Source organism: Scyliorhinus torazame, chromosome 15 (assembly GCF_047496885.1).
Source record: "Scyliorhinus torazame isolate Kashiwa2021f chromosome 15, sScyTor2.1, whole genome shotgun sequence".
Lineage (NCBI taxonomy): Eukaryota > Metazoa > Chordata > Chondrichthyes > Carcharhiniformes > Scyliorhinidae > Scyliorhinus > Scyliorhinus torazame.
The window spans coordinates 114,870,008-114,890,089 of NC_092721.1; the positions used below are offsets into that span (position 1 = coordinate 114,870,008).

General features: G+C 46.5%; 1 protein-coding gene across 2 annotated transcripts in view; it reads left to right on the top strand.

Moving 5' to 3' along the window:
• Nucleotides 1–9,221, top strand: part of eif5b (eukaryotic translation initiation factor 5B) — a 170,926-nt gene extending 161,705 nt beyond the window's left edge. For both annotated transcript variants that reach the window (XM_072476584.1, XM_072476585.1), the window contains exon 24: nucleotides 8,450–9,221. In XM_072476584.1, coding sequence (XP_072332685.1) covers nucleotides 8,450–8,557 — 108 coding nt within the window. In that variant the 3' untranslated portion in view covers nucleotides 8,558–9,221. The remainder of the gene's footprint in view (nucleotides 1–8,449) is intronic.
• Nucleotides 9,222–20,082: the final 10,861 nt, after the last annotated feature.

Genomic DNA, 20,082 nt, shown 5'->3' on the forward strand with positions numbered 1-20,082 from the left:
GCAAGCTCCTGTTGCAATGGCGCTCATGCTCAGCCTTGAAACATTTTAAATAATGGCTATTTGGATAGACTAGTTGAAAACCTTTTAATTTCAGTGCTATGCTTTTGAGTTGCAAAAATGTCAATTCCTGGTGTTTGGTCTTCAAAGCTGATTCTTTAGCAGCAACTTAAAAATTATTATTTTTTTCCTTGGAGTGAGCTTAACTCCACATGTTCAGCATACCAACTTGTTAATCAAGTTTTTCCCCACTGAGTTTTTAAGTGGCAATTTCTGACCACAGCTATTTAAACATTTCTCAGGACTTGCTGTAATCCTGGAACTTAAAAGGTTTAGCTTATTAATAATAATAATAACTTATTGTCACAAGTAGGCTTCAATGAAGTTACTGTGAAAAGCCCCTAGTTGCCACATTCCGGCGCCTGTTTGGGAGGCCGGTACAGGAATTGAACCCACGCTGCTGGCATTGTTCTGCGTTACAAGCCAGCTGTTCAGCCCACTGTGCTGAACCAGCTTATCCCTGTTAGGTCTGTTGACTCTGCACTCTGGGAATTGAAGCTGGACTTCCAAGAGTTCCCATGGAATCTTCTACTGCAATGAGGAATTTTAAATCCTTACTTTCAGCATCCAAGCCTTTCTTTTCCTACCAATATCCCTCTGCACATCTGCTTCGAGCTTTCCTTCTGGTTGGAATACTTCTTCACATTTTCCTTTAGTCTTGCAGGATTTTAGTTTTACTTTGCATTTTTGATGAGGGGTTTCAAATTGCTGCCGATATATTGTAGAATGTTAGATTCTGTTTGGTAGGTCTTTTAAAAAAATATTTTAATTAAAGATTTTCCATTTTACAATAAATTTTATAACCAAACCCACATAACCCACAGCAAATGTTACACAAAACCAACATAACAAAAACCCACCAACCACACACACCTTATCCACAAAGAAAAGAGAGAAACAAACCCCAACTCCTGTCCCCACCCCCCTCCCCAGCAACTGACGGTGACTAATTCCTTCAAGTAGGTAATGAATGGCTGTCATCTCTGGTAGGACCCCTCAATCGACCCTGGAACGGTGCACTTGATTTTCTCCAGGTACCAGAATTCTATTAGGTCACCCAACCATACCACTGGTGGAGTAAAAGACCGCCACACCACCAGAGTTTGCCTCTGGGCAATCAATGAGGCAAAGACAAGGACATCTGCCTTTGCTCTTGTCTGCAGCCCATGCGAATCCAAACCCCCCAAAATGGCCACCAGAGGACAAGGCTACAGATCGATATTCAGAATCGCTGACATGGTGCTAAAGAAGAGTCAAGAGTGTTATAACATGACCGGAGGCCATGGGGCCTGTAACCTCAGAGTCCCTGTGGCCTCACCTGTGTGCATTCTCCCTAGATGAAGAGTCGGAGCCATCCCCTTAAGCCAGAGTCCTGTGGGACATAAATTGGTCCATGGGTGGGAGACCCTTCGGGGAGTAAGAGGAGTGGAATAATAGGTAAAATACTTTGAGTTTTTCTTAAGAGTTATTGCTTCCATGTGGTCGCTCGTCTGGAACTTTACAAAAAGCTTACCAGTTTGGGACAAGACCGGAACATGAGCGTGTGGCTGGTCAGCCCCCCAGAACACCACTCGCACCTGTCCCCTACCTCTAGAAAGAAGTCACTCATCTTGGCTTTGGTCAGGTCTACCCTATGTACACCCTTAAGCTGGATCAGACCAAGCCGCGCACATGAAGACGTGGAGTTCACTCTCCGAAGGGTCTCAGTCCACACTTCTTCATCCACGAGAGGTCCTAACTACTCCCACTTGCCTTCACCTCATTTCTCCCCGGCCCCGCCCATAAATGCCGGACCTGCTACCCTCTGACCCCACTAGAAAAAAGGATCTTCTCTATCAGTGATGTCAGAGGTGCCACGGCGAATGTCAGGAAGGCCCCTCATACAAAATTTCTTATCTGCAGGTGTCTGAATGAGTTCGGTCCTAAAAGCCTAAACTTCACCGACAATTTCTCTAAACTGTCCCTCCACAAACAAAGCCCCGAATCTCTCAAGCCCCTTTGCTCTCCACACCCCAAATGTGGATCAAATCGGTGATTGGCACAAATAGGGACTATCCTTGATATGGATCCAATCTTAAACTGCTTGCTGAAATGTCTCCAAATCCTCGGCTCTTTGGACGGCTCCATATCGAACCCGGATCACTGCACCACCCTCGCACCTTCTCAGCATTGGCCGTCCAATAGTAAAAAGGCAATTTGGCAATGCTAGGGCCTCGACCATCTGCCCCTTTGAAGAACTGCCCTGCGGATCCTCGAGGTCTTGCCCTCTCATATAAAGGATGAAATCAAGTTATGAACCCTCAAAAAACGATTTAAGGAGTAAAGCAGGAAGATACTGGAAAAGAAACAGATGTCTTGGGAGAATATTCATTTTAATAAAAACGACTCTGCCCGCCAAGGACAGAGGAAGGTTATCCCACTTTTGCAATTCGGCCTTAACCGTACTCGCCAGACTTGCGTAGTTCAATTGATGGAGGGGCCCAATCATGGGCCACCTAGATATCTGAAACTAGAGCTGGCCAAGCAAAAAGGCAGCATCCCCAAGTTGGCACTCCTCCCCAGGGTATTAACCAAAAAGTACTTGCTCTTTTCCAAATTCAACTTGTATCCCGATAAAGAACCAAATCTCAGTATCTTCATTATTTCACCCATTTGGGGACTGGGTCCATAACATAAAGTAGCAAATCATCAGCATTATAGGGACCCTCTTTATCCCCTTCCACTTACCGAAAGCCCTAAAGACAATACTTTTTTAAAAAATATATATTTTATTGAAGTTTTTCAAACAAAGATTTTCCGTTTTTACAACTTAATAAAGGAATATACATTAAACGTTATTTAAATAATATATTAAACTAACAACAGATGGAAAGAGAAATAAACAAAAAGCAAATATCAACAACTAACTAAGAAATAAAAAGAACATGGAATAATCCTCCCCCCCTCCCCCCTGGGTTGCTGCTGCTGTCTTTTCTGTTTTTCCATTATCGTTCCGCGAGATAGTCAAGGAACGGTTGCCACCGCCTGCTGAACCCCTGAGCCGATCCTCTTCGCATATTTTATTAGTTCCAGTCTTATGAACCCTGCCATGTCGTTTATCCAGGCCTCCACGCCCGGGGGCTTCGCTTCTTTCCACATAAGTAGAATCCTTCGCCGGGCTACTAGGGACGCAAAGGCCAAGTCGTCGGCCTCTTTCGCCTCCTGCACTCCCGGCTCTCCTGCAACCCCAAATATAGCCAACCCCCAGCTTGGTTTGACCCGGACCCATCACTCTTGCCACACCCTCCCAGAACTCATGCAGTGCCGGACACGACCAAAACATGTGAGTGTGGTTCGCCGAGCTTCCCGAGCACCTCCCACACCTGTCCTCCACCCCAAAAAACCTGCTCAGTCTTGCTCCCGTCATATGCGCTCTGTGTAGAACCTTAAATTGAATCAGGCTAAGCCTGGCACACGAGGACGAGGAATTTACCCTACTTAGGGCATCTGCCCACAGCCCCTCCTCAATCTCTTCCCCCAGCTCCTCTTCCCATTTTCCCTTCAGCTCCTCTACCATTGCCTCCCCCTCGTCTCTCATCTCCCTGTATATTTCGGACACTTTACCTTCTCCAACCCATGCCCCCCGAAATCACTCTATCCTGGACCCCTTGCGTCGGGAGCCGCGGAAATTCCCTCACCCATTGCCTCGTAAATGCCCTCACTTGCATGTATCGGAAAGCATTCCCTGGTGGCAACTTATATTTTTCTTCCAATGCTCCCAAACTCGCAAACGTCCCGTCCACAAACAGGTCCTTCAGCTTCCTAATTCCTGCTCGCTGCCAACATTGAAATCCCCCATCTATCCTCCCCGGGACGAACCTGTGGTTATTCCTTATCGGGGACCACACCGAGGCACTCGTCACTCCCCTATGTCGTCTCCACTGCCCCCAGATCTTCAAGGTCGCCACCACCACTGGGTTTGTGGTGTACCTTTTCGGGGAGAACGGTAGTGGCGCCGTCGCCAGCGCTTTTAGGCTCGTTCCCTTACAGGATGCCGTCTCCAACCTTTTCCACGTCGCACCTTCTTCTTCCCTCATCCACTTACAGACCATCGACACATTGGCGGCCCAATAGTAGTCACTCAGACTCGGCAGTGCCAATCCCCCTCTGTCCCTACTGCGCTGCAGGAACCCCCTCTTTACCCTCGGGGTCTTTCCCGCCCACACAAAGCTCATAATGCTCCTGTCTATTTTTTTAAAGAAGGCCTTTGTAATCAGGATGGGGAGGCACTGAAACACGAAAAGAAACCTCGGGAGGACCACCATTTTAACCGCCTGTACTCTGCCCGCCAATGACAGGGGCACCATATCCCACCTCTTAAAGTCCTCCACCGTCTGCTCTACCAATCGCGTCAGGTTAAGTTTATGTAGGGTTCCCCAGTTCCTGGCCACCTGAATCCCCAGGTATCTCAAATTCCTTGCTACTCTCCTCAGCGGCAGAGCATCTATCCCCCTGCCCTGTTCCCCGGGGTGCATCACAAAAAGTTCACTCTTTCCCATGTTTAATTTGTATCCCGAGAACTCTCCAAACGCCTTGAGTATCTGCATTACCTCTGGCATCCCCTCTACCGGGTCCGCCACATATAGCAGCAAATCGTCTGCATATAGTGACACTCAATGTTCCTCTCCCCCTCCAAGCACCCCCCTCCACTTCTTAGAGTCCCTCAGCGCTATGGCCAATGGTGCAATTGACAACGCGAACAGTAACGGGGACAGGGGGCACCCTTGTCTTGTACCTCTTTGCCTGTTTGTAACGACGCTTGCCACCGGGGCCGCGTACAAGAGTCTAACCCATCTGATGAACCCCTCCCCGAACCCAAATCTCTTCAGCACCTCCCACAAATAGTCCCACTCCACCCTATCGAATGCCTTCTCTGCATCCATCGCCACCACTATCTCTGCCTCCCCCTTCGGTGGGGGCCTCATCATCACTCCCAGCAACCTTCGTACATTGGCATTCAATTGTCTCCCCTTAACAAACCCTGTCTGGTCGTCATGTACCAGCCGTGGGACACAATCCTCTATCCTTGTCGCCAGCAGTTTGGCGTCTACGTTTAGGAGGGAGATGGGCACTGCAGCGGGTCTTTGTCTCGTTTCCGGATTAGCGATATCGTCGCCTCCGACATTGCCGGGGGTAATGTCCCCCTTTCCTTAGCCTCATTAAAGGTTCTCGCCAAAAGCGGGGCCAACAGGTCCATATATTTCCTATAAAATACCACCGGGAACCCATCTGGTCCCGGGGCCTTCCCTGCTTGCATGCTCCCAATTCCTTTGATCACCTCATCCACCTCAATCTGCGCCCCCAGACCTGCCACCTCCTGCCCCTCCACCCTCGGGAACTCTGGCTGGTCCAAAAAGTGTCTCATTCCCTCTTTCCCCTCCGGGGGTTGGGACTTGTACAGCCTCTCATAGAATGTCTTGAACACCTCGTTCACTTTCCCTGCTCTCTGCTCCATCTTTCCCGTTTCGTCCCTAACTCCACCAATCTCCCTCTTCCGAAGTTGTTGGGCCAGCAGCCGGCTCGCCTTTTCCCCATATTCATATTGTATCCCCTGTGCCTTCCCCCACTGTGTCTCTGCCTTTCCCGTGGTCAGCAGGTCAAACTCCGTCTGTAATCTTCGTCTTTCCCTGTATAGCCCTTTGTCTGGGGCCTCCGCATACTTCCTATCCACCCTCAAAATTTCCCCTACTAATCTCTCTCTTTCTTTACCCTCTTGTTTCCCCTTGTGGGCTCTGATGGAAATCAGCTCTCCTCTAACCACCGCCTTCAGCGCTTCCCATACTACTCCCACCTGGACCTCCCCATCGTCATTGACCTCCAGGTATCTTTCGATACATCCCCTCACCGTTCCGCATACCCCCTTGTCCGCCAGTAGTCGCATGTCTAATCGCCAGAGTGGGCGCTGGTCCCTTTCCTCTCCTAGTTCCAGCTCCACCGAATGCGGGGCGTGATCTGAAAGGGCTATGGCCGAGTACTCCGTTCCTGCCACTTTCGGGATCAGTGCCCTGCCCAAAACAAAAAAGTCTATCCGGGAATATACCTTGTGGACGTGGGAGAAAAAGGAAAACTCTTTACCCATCGGTCTGGCGAATCTCCACTGATCTACTCCCCCCATTTGCTCCATGAACCCCTTAAGCACCTTGGCCGCTGCCGGCCTTCTCCCGGTCCTGGATCTGGACCGGTCCAGCCCTGGGTCAAGCACTGTGTTAAAGTCTCCCCCCCCCCCCCCCCCCCATTAACAAGTTTCCCACCTCCAGGTCCGGGATACGTCCCAGCATTCGCTTCATGAATCCCGCGTCATCCCAGTTCAGGGCATATACGTTCACCAGCACAACCGCCTCACCCTGCAATCTGCCACTCACCATCACATACCTGCCCCCACTATCCACCACTATGGTCTTAGCCCCTAAAGACAATACTTAAGGGTTCAATCGCCAACGCAAATAAGAGGGGGGGGGACATTGGACACCCCCGTCTTGTCCCCCTATTCAATTGGAAGTACCCTGAACTCAAGGCATTGGTGCGTAAACTAGCTGAAGAGGCCCTATACAAAAACCGTACCCGTTAAATTAATTTAGGCTCTAGACCAAACTGTTCGATAGGTCTTAATGAAGTCTTTGTAGTCGTAAATAGGTTGAGTGTTATGTATTTATTAACAACAATGAACCGTGTACATATATACAGTATAGGTTTCAAGCTAGGCGCTGCCTCCATGCTTGCTTGTGCACATTGTTTTGTCCAGGTGTGGGTCATGTGTCCTCTCACATCACCGTGTGGACAGTACTCAGTCCCACGTTAACCCAAATGTGCCAGGCGCATTTACTACAAGTAACTCGCAATATGACTCCCCAAAGGCTGTCCACCATCTACAAAGAACATATCTGAAATGCATTAAAGTGCACTCACCTTGATTTGATTTTGATTTATTGTCACATGTACATCGACAAACTGTGATTGGGTACAGTGCGGAACAAGGGGCCAAACAAAGCAAATACATGAGCAAGAGCAGCATAGGGCGTCGTGAATAGTGTTCTTACAGGGAACAGATCAGTCCAAGGGGGAGTCGTTGAGGAGTCTTGTAACTGTGGGGAAGAAGCTGTTCCTTTGTCTGGATGTGTAGGTCTTCAGAATCCTGTACCTTCTGCCTGCTGGAAGGGTCTGGAAGAAGGCAATGCCTGGGTGAGAGGGGTCTCTGATAATGCTGTCTGCCTTCCTGAGGCAGTGAGAGGTGTATACAGAATCAATGTGGGGGTGGCAAGCTTGTGTGATGCGTTGGGCTGAGTTCACCACACTCTGCAGTTTCTTGTGATCTTGGACTGAGCAGTTGCCATACCAGGCTGTGATGCAGCCGGATAGGATGCTCTCTCTCTCACACATCTGAAGAGGTTTGCGAGAGTCGATGCAGACATGCCAAATTTCTTTAGCTTCCATAGGAAGTAGAGACGTTGTTTGGCTTTCTTGACTGTTGCATCAACGTGAGTGGACCAGGACAGACTGTTGATGATGGTGACCCCCAGGGACTTAAAGCTATCAACCATCTCCACTTCGGAGCCATTGATGCAGACGGGAGTGTGTGTCGTACTACGCTTCTTAAAGTCGATGATCAGTTCCTTGGTCTTTCCAACATTTAGAGAGAGGTTGTTTTCGGTACACCACGTGATTTATCTCCCTCCTGTAGTCTGATTCATAGTTGTTTGAGATACGGCCCACCACAGTCATATCTTCCGCAAACTTGTAGATTGCGTTGGAGTTAAATCTTGCCACACAGTCGTGTGTGTTTAGGGAGTACAGTAGAGAACTGAGCGCACATCCTTGTGGGGGTCTGGTGTTGAGGACTATTTGGAGGAGGTGCTGTTGCCTCTCCTGACAGATTGCGTCTGTTGGTGAGGAAGTCGAGGATCCAGCTGCACAGGGAGGGGTCAAGTCCAAGTCCAAGATTGTGGAGTTTGGTTATTAGTCTTGTCGGGATAATGGTATTGAAGGCGGAGCTGTAGTCGATGAACAGCACTCTTACATAGGTGTCCTTGTTGTCGAGGTGTTCGAGTGTTGATTGTAGAGCCAGGGAGATAGCATCTGCTGTGGACCGGTTGCGGTGATAAAGCAAACTGCAGTGAGTGCAAGTACATAAATTCCCAATAAATAAGCAAGATAATATTAACATAGAGCAAAACCAAGCAGAGATGAGAATAACAGATGACAGTCAAGGGTACAGAATTGCTGATTTTCGTTTTAAAGATACATTTTGGTCAAAATAACTGCCTTTTTTTGTCCACGCAGTCAACTTTAAGCCTGTTATTCAATATTTTGTTCGTATATATTTGGTCTATTGAATACTATTTAATTTCTATTACAGATCAGCCGACAGTCCATTGATGCCTTGAAAAACTGGTTCAGAGATGAGATGCAGAAGTCTGATTGGCAGCTTGTCATGGAACTGAAGAAAATATTTGAAATTATCTAGCTAATGCAGTTTGTTTTCACTTCAAAACTTCAGCAGTGGGAGGACTGAGTGTGATTTGCGGTCTGTGCTTGAACAGGACCTATTATTAAGCCACGCTGGACTGCTGAGAGACAGAATCCAGAGTAAAAAGTGGTTATAGCTAGTAAACGTTTTCCATGACAAACCAAAACTTTTGCACTGGTTTGACAGTGATCAGTTTTACATATTCCTACGGTTCTCAATGTGCCTGTTTTTTTTCGCCCTGACCTTCTCCACCGCCCCCCACCCCCAAATACTAGCTGCTATTTTTAAATTTTCCCTTCCATTACACGGAAATTGTAAGCAGCACCCCCCGATTCTAATTTTAACTGTATGAAATAATGAATAAAGTGTTTGAATCCTGTGTGCTACAGTGCAGAAGCAGTGTACAGCCTTTTTGACAAGTAATTTTGGATATAGAGTATTTTTCTCTGTTCCATCGGCTGCTTTTCTCAGCTACTTCACGACGCATACCCTGCTTTTGTGCCTATGAACTTTTATAAAGAATTAGGTAACAGGAAAATTCCACCTGCATTGTGAGAAAAATAACATAGAGCAGCCTTTTATTGCTTGTACAGTTGATAGTTGTGTGACCCAGACTGTAAACTTTCAAAGCTGAAATCACAAATAAAGCTGAAGATGGTGAGATTTGTATTTCCAATACTTTACCTTTTAAAATCAACTATAATCTGTAGGTGGAGGTGCAAAATGATGACTAATTCATGAGGTTGAAGGAACATCCTAAATGGCTGAGCAGAAACATGCATGGGGGAAATTAAGCACAATGATCTTATGTGTAACAAAAGAAAGAACCAGCCAAATTAATGATTGTGCAAACACTCCTCCATCCTCCTAAAATATAAACTAATGTATGGCCCTTTGAGCATCAGTTACCCTCTGGTACTTCTCTCAAGAAGTCATTCTTCATTTTTGAGACCAGGCAGTGAATATTCTACTAGGGAAACCATCACAGCTGAGTTCAATCGTATTCTGAGCTCAAAACAAGAGGGGATACAGGGAAGTGGGCAGGAATGGAAATTGTGGTTTTATCCTAAAAGTGGTGAAACCAATTGTTGCGCCAAGTTTATTATATTGGCAGGAAGATTATTTTTTGCCAAAATAATGAATAGTGGCTGTTGGAGATGTGACTGGAGGTTCCATTTGCCATCATTAGTACTTGCAATTCCACTTATTTTTTCATCTTTTACATCCATATGAGAATAATGAGGTTGTGATGTTTATCTCATCTCCTTAATTTTCATCCTATAAGATTTATTAATTCAACAAAAAACAATGGAGCATTAATTATCCAAGACTTGAATGTCATTCAAAGAGCCATCGTAAAATATTATGAAAAGCATTCAGTTTAACATTTGACAATCCGTTAATCTAGAAGTAAGAATGTTTAAAAGGCTGATGGACATCTTCCATAACTTTCCCTTTTGCCAGATTGATCAGTCACATTGATTATGTCTTTGGCTGGACTCTTCTGCCCTTCAACTGAAGCCAAATTCAATAAATGTGAGGAATGATTTACAATCAAAGTGTTGATTTTAATTTCTCATTTGAGGCACTTGGTAGTATCTGTGATATGCATTGCTTCATGCAGTCTTTTTTCATGGTTTTAACATTGTTCCTACCTCATTTCTTCTCTTTTTTCTTTTCTCTTCCATTTATTTTTCCTTCTACTTGACGTTTTCTATCCAATTTATTTTAATTTCTTCCTTAATTTGATCAAAAATTTAGCATTCCAATTGGATGCCTGAAAACTATTTTCAAGTTCAGTGGGAAAGCTATTACGTCTGAAACCAATAATCATTTCCTTCCATGTCTAGAGCAGTATTTTTCTGTCAGTCTTACATTCTCCTTTTCATTTATCAGTTCTGAATCTTTTCCCTCCGGATTTGTTTTCTCTATTTAGGAACATAGGAATTAGGAGCAAAAGTTAGCAATTCAGTCCTTCAAGCCTGCTCCGTCATTCAATCAGATCATGGCTGATCTCTTCTGGGTCTCAAATCCACCTCCCTACCTTTTTCCCATATCCTTTTATCCCATTTTGTGTTAGAAAAATATCTATATCCTTCTTGAAACCATTTAATGAGTCCGACTCCACCGTACTATGGGGTAGTGAGTTCCACAAGTTCATCACCCTCTGCGAGAAGTAATTCCTCCTCATCTCAGTTTTAAATCAACCACCTCTCAACCTATATCTCTGACCTTGTTTCAGATTGCCCCACAAGGGGGAACAGTTGGTCTCCATTTACTTTTTATATCCCTTGATCAGATCCCCTCTCATTCCTCTAAACTCCAGCGAGTAGAAGCCCAAACTGTTTAATCTCTCCTCATACATCAACTCTTTCATCACCAGAATCAATCTGGTGAACTGCCTCAAATGCCACCACATCCTTCCTCAAATAAGGAGACCAAAACTCCAGATGTGATCTCACCAACACCATATACAATTGCAACAGCACTTCTCTACTTTTATATTCCAGTCATTTTGCAACAAACGCTAACTTTCCATTTGCCATTTTTTAATTAAATGTTTACCTGCATACCGACTTTCTGTGATTCATGAACAAAGACACCCAGATCACTCTGCCCAGACTTATTTTGAATCTGCTTTCCATTTAGATAATTTGCCTTTCTTTTTCTTTTGGCCAAAATGGATAACCACTCGCATCCACTTTAAACTCCATCTGCCAAATTTTGGCCCACTCTCCTAGCTAAGTTATGTCCGCACCTAAACTCTTTATCTTCTCTTCACTGCCTGCTTTCCCACGTATTTTTGTATCATCCCCAAATTATGCTATGTTACACTCTTTTCCTGCTTGCAGATCATTTATATAGATGAGGTTGAGGTTCGAGGACTGACCCCTGCGGCACCCCGCTAGTTACAGTTCACCAGCCAGAGAAGGACCCATTTATCCTGACCGTCTGCTTTCTGTCAGTCAGCAATCCTCAATCCAATCTAGTACTCTGCCCCAATCCCCTGCGATCTCACCTTCTCGATCAGCTTTTTATGCGGCACCTTGTCAAATGCCTTCTGGAAATCTAGGTATACCACATCCACAGGTTCCCCATTGTCCACCTTGCTGGTTACGTCTTCAAAGAACTCGAGCAAATTTGTCATGCATGACTTGCCCTTCATAATACCATGCTGACAATGGTGGATTGAGCTTTGTCTGTCCAAATGTTCAGTCATCTCTTTAATGATTGATTCCAGCAACTTCCAACCACAGAGGTCAAGCTAACCAGTCTATTATTTCCTACTTTTTGCCTCCCTCCCTTTTTGAATTGGGGCATCACATTAGCATGCTCCATTCCACTGGGACCTTTCCTGAATCCAGGGAATTTTGAAATATCATAACCAATGCATCAACTATCTCTGCTGCCACCTCCTTTAATACCCTGGGGCGAAGGTTATCAGAACAGTATTGCTGAGAGATTACAATGGTAAAACCTATCGTTAGGAGCATGTGAGCTTGATGTCGATGTAAAAGATAAAATTCACAAGTTGAAATTTTCCGTGGTGGCAGCGGACTGCAAATCTTTGATTGGAGTAGAGGCGTGTGAGGAATGCAGCTAGTCAGACGAGTCTACAGTGCAGAAGTGCTGCACCAAGCCCTCATCCTTCAAATTTTCCAAGGTTTTGATACGTTACCATACACGTACAAGTTTCAATTAAAGGAAGATGTGAAGCCTGTGATTCATGCACTGAGACGTGAGCCAGCACCATTAAGGGATAAACTAAAGGCGGAGCTAGAAAGAATAACTTCATTGGGTGTTATTAAGTGCATTGAATTGCCTACTGACTGGGTTAATTCAATAGTATATGTAAAGAAGCGGAGTAAAGAACCTACACACTGGATGACCTGTATCGGTGTCAAACTGAGAGAAGAAACCAAGAAGGACCCAGTATTGCAGCAGGTGAGAAGATATCTTCGCGAAGGATGGCCCAGAGAATCCTGCTCCGGTTTCTACAACGTGAGAGCAAAGTTAAGTGTTGCCAATGGAGTGTTGCTTAAAAAAAAAGTGGTAATTCCAAAATCTGTAAGATCGGTGGTTCTGAGCAAACGCCATGAAGAGCACACGGGAAGAAAGAAAATGTAAAAAGAGGGCCGAAGACACGGTATATTGGCCGGGTATCATCCGAGATATCGGCACAATGGTACGAAACTGCACACGTGCAGGAGAGAGAACGTCTGCACACTGCGGGAAGCAAACAAAAGGCACATGGTCCAAACTGCTTTAGTTTCAAGTGTTGGAGAATCTGCTCATCCAGAAGCAGAGAGGCGGCTACTCTGTCAAGAAAGGAAGCAAGGGAGAGATTTCAAGCCAAATCCACAGAGATTTGCCAATGTCTCCGAAACGCATCAAACCGTTATGATACAACCACCAGAAGAAGCATGCAAAAGTCCTAAACCATCTGAAGAACATATGGAACAAATACAACAAAAGGGAGATACATCGATACACAAAGTATATCAAACACAAACAACAAACACTAAAGAAGATGAAGTAGCTTTGCAAGTTCAGCAGACACTTAGAAGGTCTACAAGGATAAGGCGCAAGCCAGAAAGACTGAACTTGCGACAGTAAAAATGTAAAAATTCTAATCATGTAAATAGTTATGCATATCATGGTGAAATGTAAAAATAATCTAATGTATGTAAATAGTTTCATTTTCCAAAGGAAAGGGGATGTGATGATAAGCATAAAGCAATTCTGTACATGATTATACACGACCTCTGACCACTAGGTGGCAGTGTACACCCACCACGTGACCCAGTGGCTGGGGTGTTGGGAGTAGGTCACGTTGGAGGGTAGATTTTTTTTGCAGTACCTCCACAATCGTTAATTAGTGTTCCTAGTTATCTTTATGACACAGTTGTTTCATAATAAATTATTTAAACTAGATATTCTGTAATACATTGTTCACTTCAGCTGTCCACAGAATATGACACCTTTAAGGCCCTAGCAGACAGTGAGGTTGGAAACATCTACAAGGAGTACAACAATTTAGGCAAAACGTTCCTCTCAATCAATGCAATCCTACCCAAACGCGATACTGGCAAGGAGGACCAATGAGACTTACGGTGGTGGCATGTAGAGGGGAAGTCGCATGTTGGGTGGCTCCTGCTTGAGGCGTGCCTTTAGGAGTTTTAAAGTCCAGTCATAGAATCATTGAACTTACAGTGCAGAAGGAGGCCATTCGGCCCATCGAGTCTGCACCGGCCCTTGGAAAGAGCACCCTACTTAAGCCCCATGCCTCCACCCTATCTCCGTAATCCAGGAACCACACCTAACCTTTATGGACACCAAGGACAATTTAGCATGGCCAATCCACCTAACCTGCACATCTTTGAGCTGTGGGAGGAAACCCATGCAAACACGGGAGAGCATGCAGACTCCGCGCACACATTGACCCAAGCCGGAGTCAAACCTGGGTCCTTAGAACTGTGAAGCAACTGTGCTAACCACTGTGCTACTGTGCTGACCCTAGTCCTGGTCCTGGAGGCAATTTGCGAATGATTGAATGAAGGAATATACAAGGATTTCAAAAGGATTAAGAAAAACAGCCGTGAAGAAGGGAGGGAGTGAGTATTCACCGTCGAGTGAGAGGGCCAGGCAGGGAGCTAGCAAGATAGCGGAGGCTGGGCTGCCAGGTGGGGACGCACTGTTCACAGCAGAGAGGATGACCTAGGTGATGTCTTTGGAGCTGGAGAAGCAGTTTGCAAAGCACATGGAGGCATTGAGGAAGGAGATGGTGGCTTTGAAGACGTTGGTGGAGGAGGCATTTGCCCTGTTGAGAGCAACTGTGGCAAAGGCATCGGTCGAGGTGAGGGAGCAGAGTGAGAAGATAAAGAGAATGGAGGCATCCATGTCGCAGCAGAGTGATCAGCTCACGCCGATGGGGGATGAGCTGTGGAGGCCAATAAGGGGCTTCGAGTAAAGCTGGAGGACCTGGAGAACTGCCTGAGGCGGCAAAATTTGAGATTGTGGGCTTGCCCGAAGGGGTAGAGGGCTCGAGGCGACGGAGTACTTTGCCAAGGTGTTGGCGGAATTGATGGTGGGTTGGGGGGGGGGGGAGGGGGTGGCGCCCTCCCGGTATGATCTGGACCAAGCCCATCGGCCACTGAGGCCGAAGCCAGAGTTAAACAGCCGCCAAGGGCAGTGATCATCTGCTTCCACAAGTACCACAAGAAGGAGAAGGTGTTGAACTGGGCGAAGCAGAAGCAGGAGGTGCAGTGGACTGATGCTGGAGTTTGCATATACCAGGACTTGACAGTGGAGCTGGCAAAGAGGCGAGCGGTTTTCGGCTGAGTTAAGACAGCATTATACAACAGTAGGGTGCGATTTGGTGTGGTGTATCCAGCGAACCTGAGAGTGACCTACAACGCCAGAGATTTCTACTTCGAGGCGGCAGAGGTGTTTGTGAAGGCAGAAGGCCTGGGACAGAAGTGAAGATGAACTGAAGAGGGGTTGTGGACTGTGAATGGGGAGTTGGGAGAGTGTATAAATGTTTAAAACATTTTTTTGATCTACATTGTTCTTTATTTACTTCGCTGTTATAGAGTTTAAGTTTTTTAATTGTCATTCTTTGTTGCGACAGTTTTATGTTATTTTATTGAGATGTTTGGGTTTGGTCTTTTTTTTTCCTGGGACGAGGCGGGAGGGGAGGGGAGGAAAAGCCTTGGGTGGGGACTCCCAGCGCTAGCTAACTTATGTCGGCTAGTGAACGGAGGGGAGGTGGGGGGAGGGGCCATGGACATTGGAGCCTGGCGAGCAGGTTTCAATGGGTTTAAGAGGTATGAAAGGGGGGGAGGGCGGTGAGGGGATCGATACTAGGTGAGGGTTTTTTGAGAGGAAGTGCAAGGGGATTCTGAGAGGGGGGTGGGTGTTCGATGTTAACAATGGATAGGGGCGGGTCAGGCCCATGGGACAGGGTCTGGTGTTACGATGAAGGTGGATAAGAAGGGTGGGGGGTGAGAGATCCATGGTTAGGATAGTTATGTGGAATGTGAGGGGATTGAGTGGCCCAGTCAAGAGATCAAGGGTGCTGGCACATCTGAAAGGTTTGAAGGCCTATGTGGCGATGCTGCAGGAGACTCACTTGAGGGTGAAGGACCAGGTGAGGCTTAGGAAGGGCTGGGTCAGCCACGTGTTTCATTTGGGATTGGATCGTAGGGCTCGAAGGCTGGCGATCCTGGTTATCAAAAGAGTATGGTTCCAGATGGAGAAAGTGGTTGCAGACCAGCGAGGCAGGTGTGTGATAGTGACAGGGGCATTGGAGGAGAGGCTGGTGGAGCTGGTAGGTGCGTATGGCCCCAACTGGGATGTTGTAGGATTTGTGAAGAAGGTGTGTGGGGCATTCCCGACTTGGATTCAAATGAATTGATAGTGGGAGGGAACTGGAACCTGATGCAGGAGCCGAGATCGGACAGGTCACGGCCGCACTCGCTTGTCTCGCCAGGGTGGAGCGAAGGCGTTGGCTGGACTAATGGCAGAAATGGGAGGGGTGGACCCTTGGAGGTTTCTGCACCCGGGGGAACGGATGTAATCTTTTTTTCTTCTCGGTCCACAAGGTTTATTCGCGAATTGACTTTTTTGTGGTGAGGAAGGCGCTGTTGGCTGGGCAAGGGATTGGAATACTCGACAATTGCGATATCGGATCATGCGCCACTTTGGGTGGATATGGTGTTGTAGAGGGAGACAGTGCAGTGGCCGGGGTGGAGATTAGATGTGGGGCTGTTGAGGGACCGAGGGACAAGATTGGGAAAGTAATCGAGGATTATGTGGGGTTCAATTGTACGAGGGAGGTTTTGTAGGCGGTGGTTTGGGAAGCTCGAAAGGCGGTGGTGAGGGGAGAGGTGACCTCGTTTAAGGCGTTAAAGGTGGATAAGGAGGAGAGGGTGGAACGTCAAAGGGTAATAGATGAGATGTTGGAGGTAGACGAGTTATGCAGGAGACTGGGATCCAGTGAAGTTGGAAAAGAGGAAGGAGTTACAGGCGAGGTTTGATTGGCTGTCTACAAGGAAGGCGTGTACCAATTGAGGCAGGCAAGGGGAGCGGTTTACGAATATGGAGAGAAGGCAAGGCACATGTTGGCAGGCCAGCTTTGGCGGGGGGCAACAGTGAGTGAAATTGTTCAGGTACGGGATAAGGCAGGAAAGTTGGTGGTGGCTTCGTATCAGATTAATAGGGTGTTTGATGAGTTTTATGAGAGGTTGTATAGATCGGAGTCACCTAGGGGGAATCGGAAGATGCAGGAATTCCTGGATAGTTTGGAATACCCGAGATTGGGAGAGGGGGATAGGGACATATTGGACGGGGCGATAGCGGAGCAGGAGATAAAAGATGTGATTGGGAGGATGCAGTAGGGGCAGGTAGCAGGGCCAGATGGATTTCCGGTGGAGTATTTCAAGAAATATAAAGATAAGTTGGTGCCGCTGATGGTGGGGATGTTTGAGGAGGCAATAGGGAAGGGGGTGTTGCCACAGACTTTGGGGCAAACCATGTTCATATGTTTTGGTCTTGTCCAAAACTGGAAGGGTATTGAGGGAGGTTTTCAGGGTAATTTCGAAGGTGGGGCTTGAGCTGGCGCCTCTGGAGGCCATATCCGGGGTATCGTATTGGCCAGGGTTGTAGCGAGTGCGGAGGCAGATGTTTTAGCCTTCACCTCGCTGAGCGCCCAAAGGCAGATCCTGTTGGGGTGGAGGTCAGTGTCTCCACCCTGTGCCCTGGCTTGGCGGGGTGGATCTGTTGGAGTTTTTAACACTCGACAAGGTGAAGTTTGAGTTGAGGGGAAGGGTGGAAGGGTTCTACAATTTATGGGCTTTGTTCATTATGCACTTTCAAGAATTGGATGACATCGAACATTAAGGGGGGGGGGGGGATGTTGGGATGGGGATGGGGGTGTTGGGCTGTGTATGTTGTTGATGACTATGTATGGGTGGATGGCGGATTCCAGAATCCTTTTATTTGATGTTTGTATTTAAAATTTTCGGGGTTGGTGGGAGGAGGGGATTGTTGATCAGGGGTTTGACATTGTATTTGTTACTGTTAATTGTTGATGGCTTTAAATTTGGATGAAAATGTGAAAAAGGAGAACAAAAATATTTTTTTAAAAGAAGAGGACCAATGAGTCAGGTCCCTCCTAATCGACAAATTCCCTGAGGGAAATTAGCCCCGTGTAGTTGTTTGAAAAGGGGGGTGATTACAACTGCCAGATAAGTAAACCCCGACAGGGACCACCTGAAAGGGAAATTAGCAAGGGGAGGGAGGTGGTCTACCTCTCAACCCTCTCACCAGCATTGTCTCAGACTTTTGTAAAGTTAATCTTGTAACCATCTCAATAATAGCAGGGAACTGAAATGTCTGGCTTTGATACAAACAGCAGCACGTCATCAACACAATGTGCTCTCTGCTTCCCCCCGCAGCCCTGCCCAAATATCAAAGGATCTTGCTCAATAGCCTCCTCCAGAGGCTCTATGGCTGATGCAAACAGCAAGGGTGATTAGGGGTAGTCCTGCCCAGTCCCTCTCTGAAGGCCAACATTCTTAGATCTGTAACTATTCGTGAGCACTACTGCCACTGGCCTGTGATACAACACCTGAATCCACTTAACCTTCTCACCCAAATTTGCGCAATGTATAAACCAAGTTACTCCATTTCACCCTATCAAAAGGTTTCTCTCTATCTCGGGAGATCACTAACCCATCCAAAGCCTGCTTTTGGAAAACCTGGATCACATTCAGTAACCTTCTGACATTAGTGCTAGAAAACCAACCCTTTATGAACCCAATCTAGTTCCCCTGATGATCACCAGGAGAATTCCCTCCAGTCGTCAAGCCAACAATTTCAATCCGCATTTGGTAGTGAAATTGGCCTGTATGAGGTACACTCCTCCAGGGTCTTGCCTGCCTTTAAAATCAGGGAAATATTCACTCCCTGGAGCATGGTGGTAGAAAACCTGCCGCAAATGAATGACAGCGCATACCAATTAACGGATCTATTAATAGGTGAAATTCCCTTCAAAACTCACACCGAAAACCATCTGGCCCTGGGGCCGTGCCTGGTTAATGGCCACCTCTTTTAGAGATAGAAGGATTAAGGACCAATCGTTAATCTTCATCAGCTGTAGGAAGCTCGAAGGAAGAGAAAAAGAGCTCCATACTCGTCTATACATCTCCAGACTGGCCTGAATTATATATTTCCACATAAAAATCCCTAAATGCCCTTTTAATGTCTTTGGTTTTAATTAGTCTACCCCAGAATTACACACAGACGTGTTTGCCCTAGGATCAGTCCTCTTCTTAGTCAATAAAGCCAAGTATTTATTCAGTTTGTTCTTGAATTCATCAAATTTTTGCTTTGCAAACTTTAGACTCCTCTCGGTCCACTGGGTCAGCAAGGAATCAAGAGCCATCCGAGCTGTGTTAACCTCCTGCATTGATTGATTGTTTGTTTGTCACAGATACCGTAATACAGTGAAAAGTATTTTTCTGTGGCCAAGGGAACATACACAGTACGTACATACTAGAGAAAAGAATAATCAACATTGACAATGGATTTTACAAAGGCCAAGGCACTAGCTGGATTATCAAAGCACTTAACGGAGTCATTGGATATCTCCTCAGGGTCGCAGGATAAAGCAAAGCATAATTCACTCCAGCTGCCTTAAGCTATTTTCTAACTTAGCTTGAGGGGCGTCGCTGCGGAGATGTCCTGGAACAGGAAGATTCTTGCGCCCTCGTGGAGCCAGGTCCTACCACACCTCATCACCTCCAGAACTTTCTGGTGATCTTTAAAGTTGTGGAATCAAATGATTAAAGGCCTGGGATGTTGATTGTCCCTCGGCATCAAAGACAGGATACAATGTGCCCTTTCAAACTTGAAACGTCCAGCCTTCACATCCAGCTTAATGAAATGAGGTAGCCAGCTCTCAAAAAACAATCGGAATCTTACCCTCCACTCACTCTGGCAGGCCGACAACCCAGACATTCTTTCTCTGGTCTCGGTTCTCCATATCATCCATCATTACTGACATACCATGCAGCTGGTGTTCCAAGGATTGAGTGTGAGCTTCAGCCGAGGAATCAACATTGTAAACATTTTATTGAGGTATTTATGGTTTTATAACAGTAACAGAAGAAAGTGTACATACAAATATAAACATAGTCCAAAAGCCGTCTTCCCCTCTCACAGGTCCCACCTTTTCTAGCCTCCTACTCTACACTAAACTACCCACACAGCAGCAGCTCTCCCCCCCCCCCCCTCCCCCCCCCTCCCCCCCCTCCTTTCTGCTGACGGATAATTTTCCCTAAAGAAGTCGATGAACGGTTGCCACCTCCGGGCGAACCCAAACAGTGACCCTCTCAAGGCGAACTTGATTTTCTCCAAACAGAGAAAGCTAGCCATGTTAGATAGCCAGATCTCCGACTTTGGGGGCTTTGAGTCCCTCCAAGCTAATAATATCTGTCTCCAGACTACCAGGGATGCAA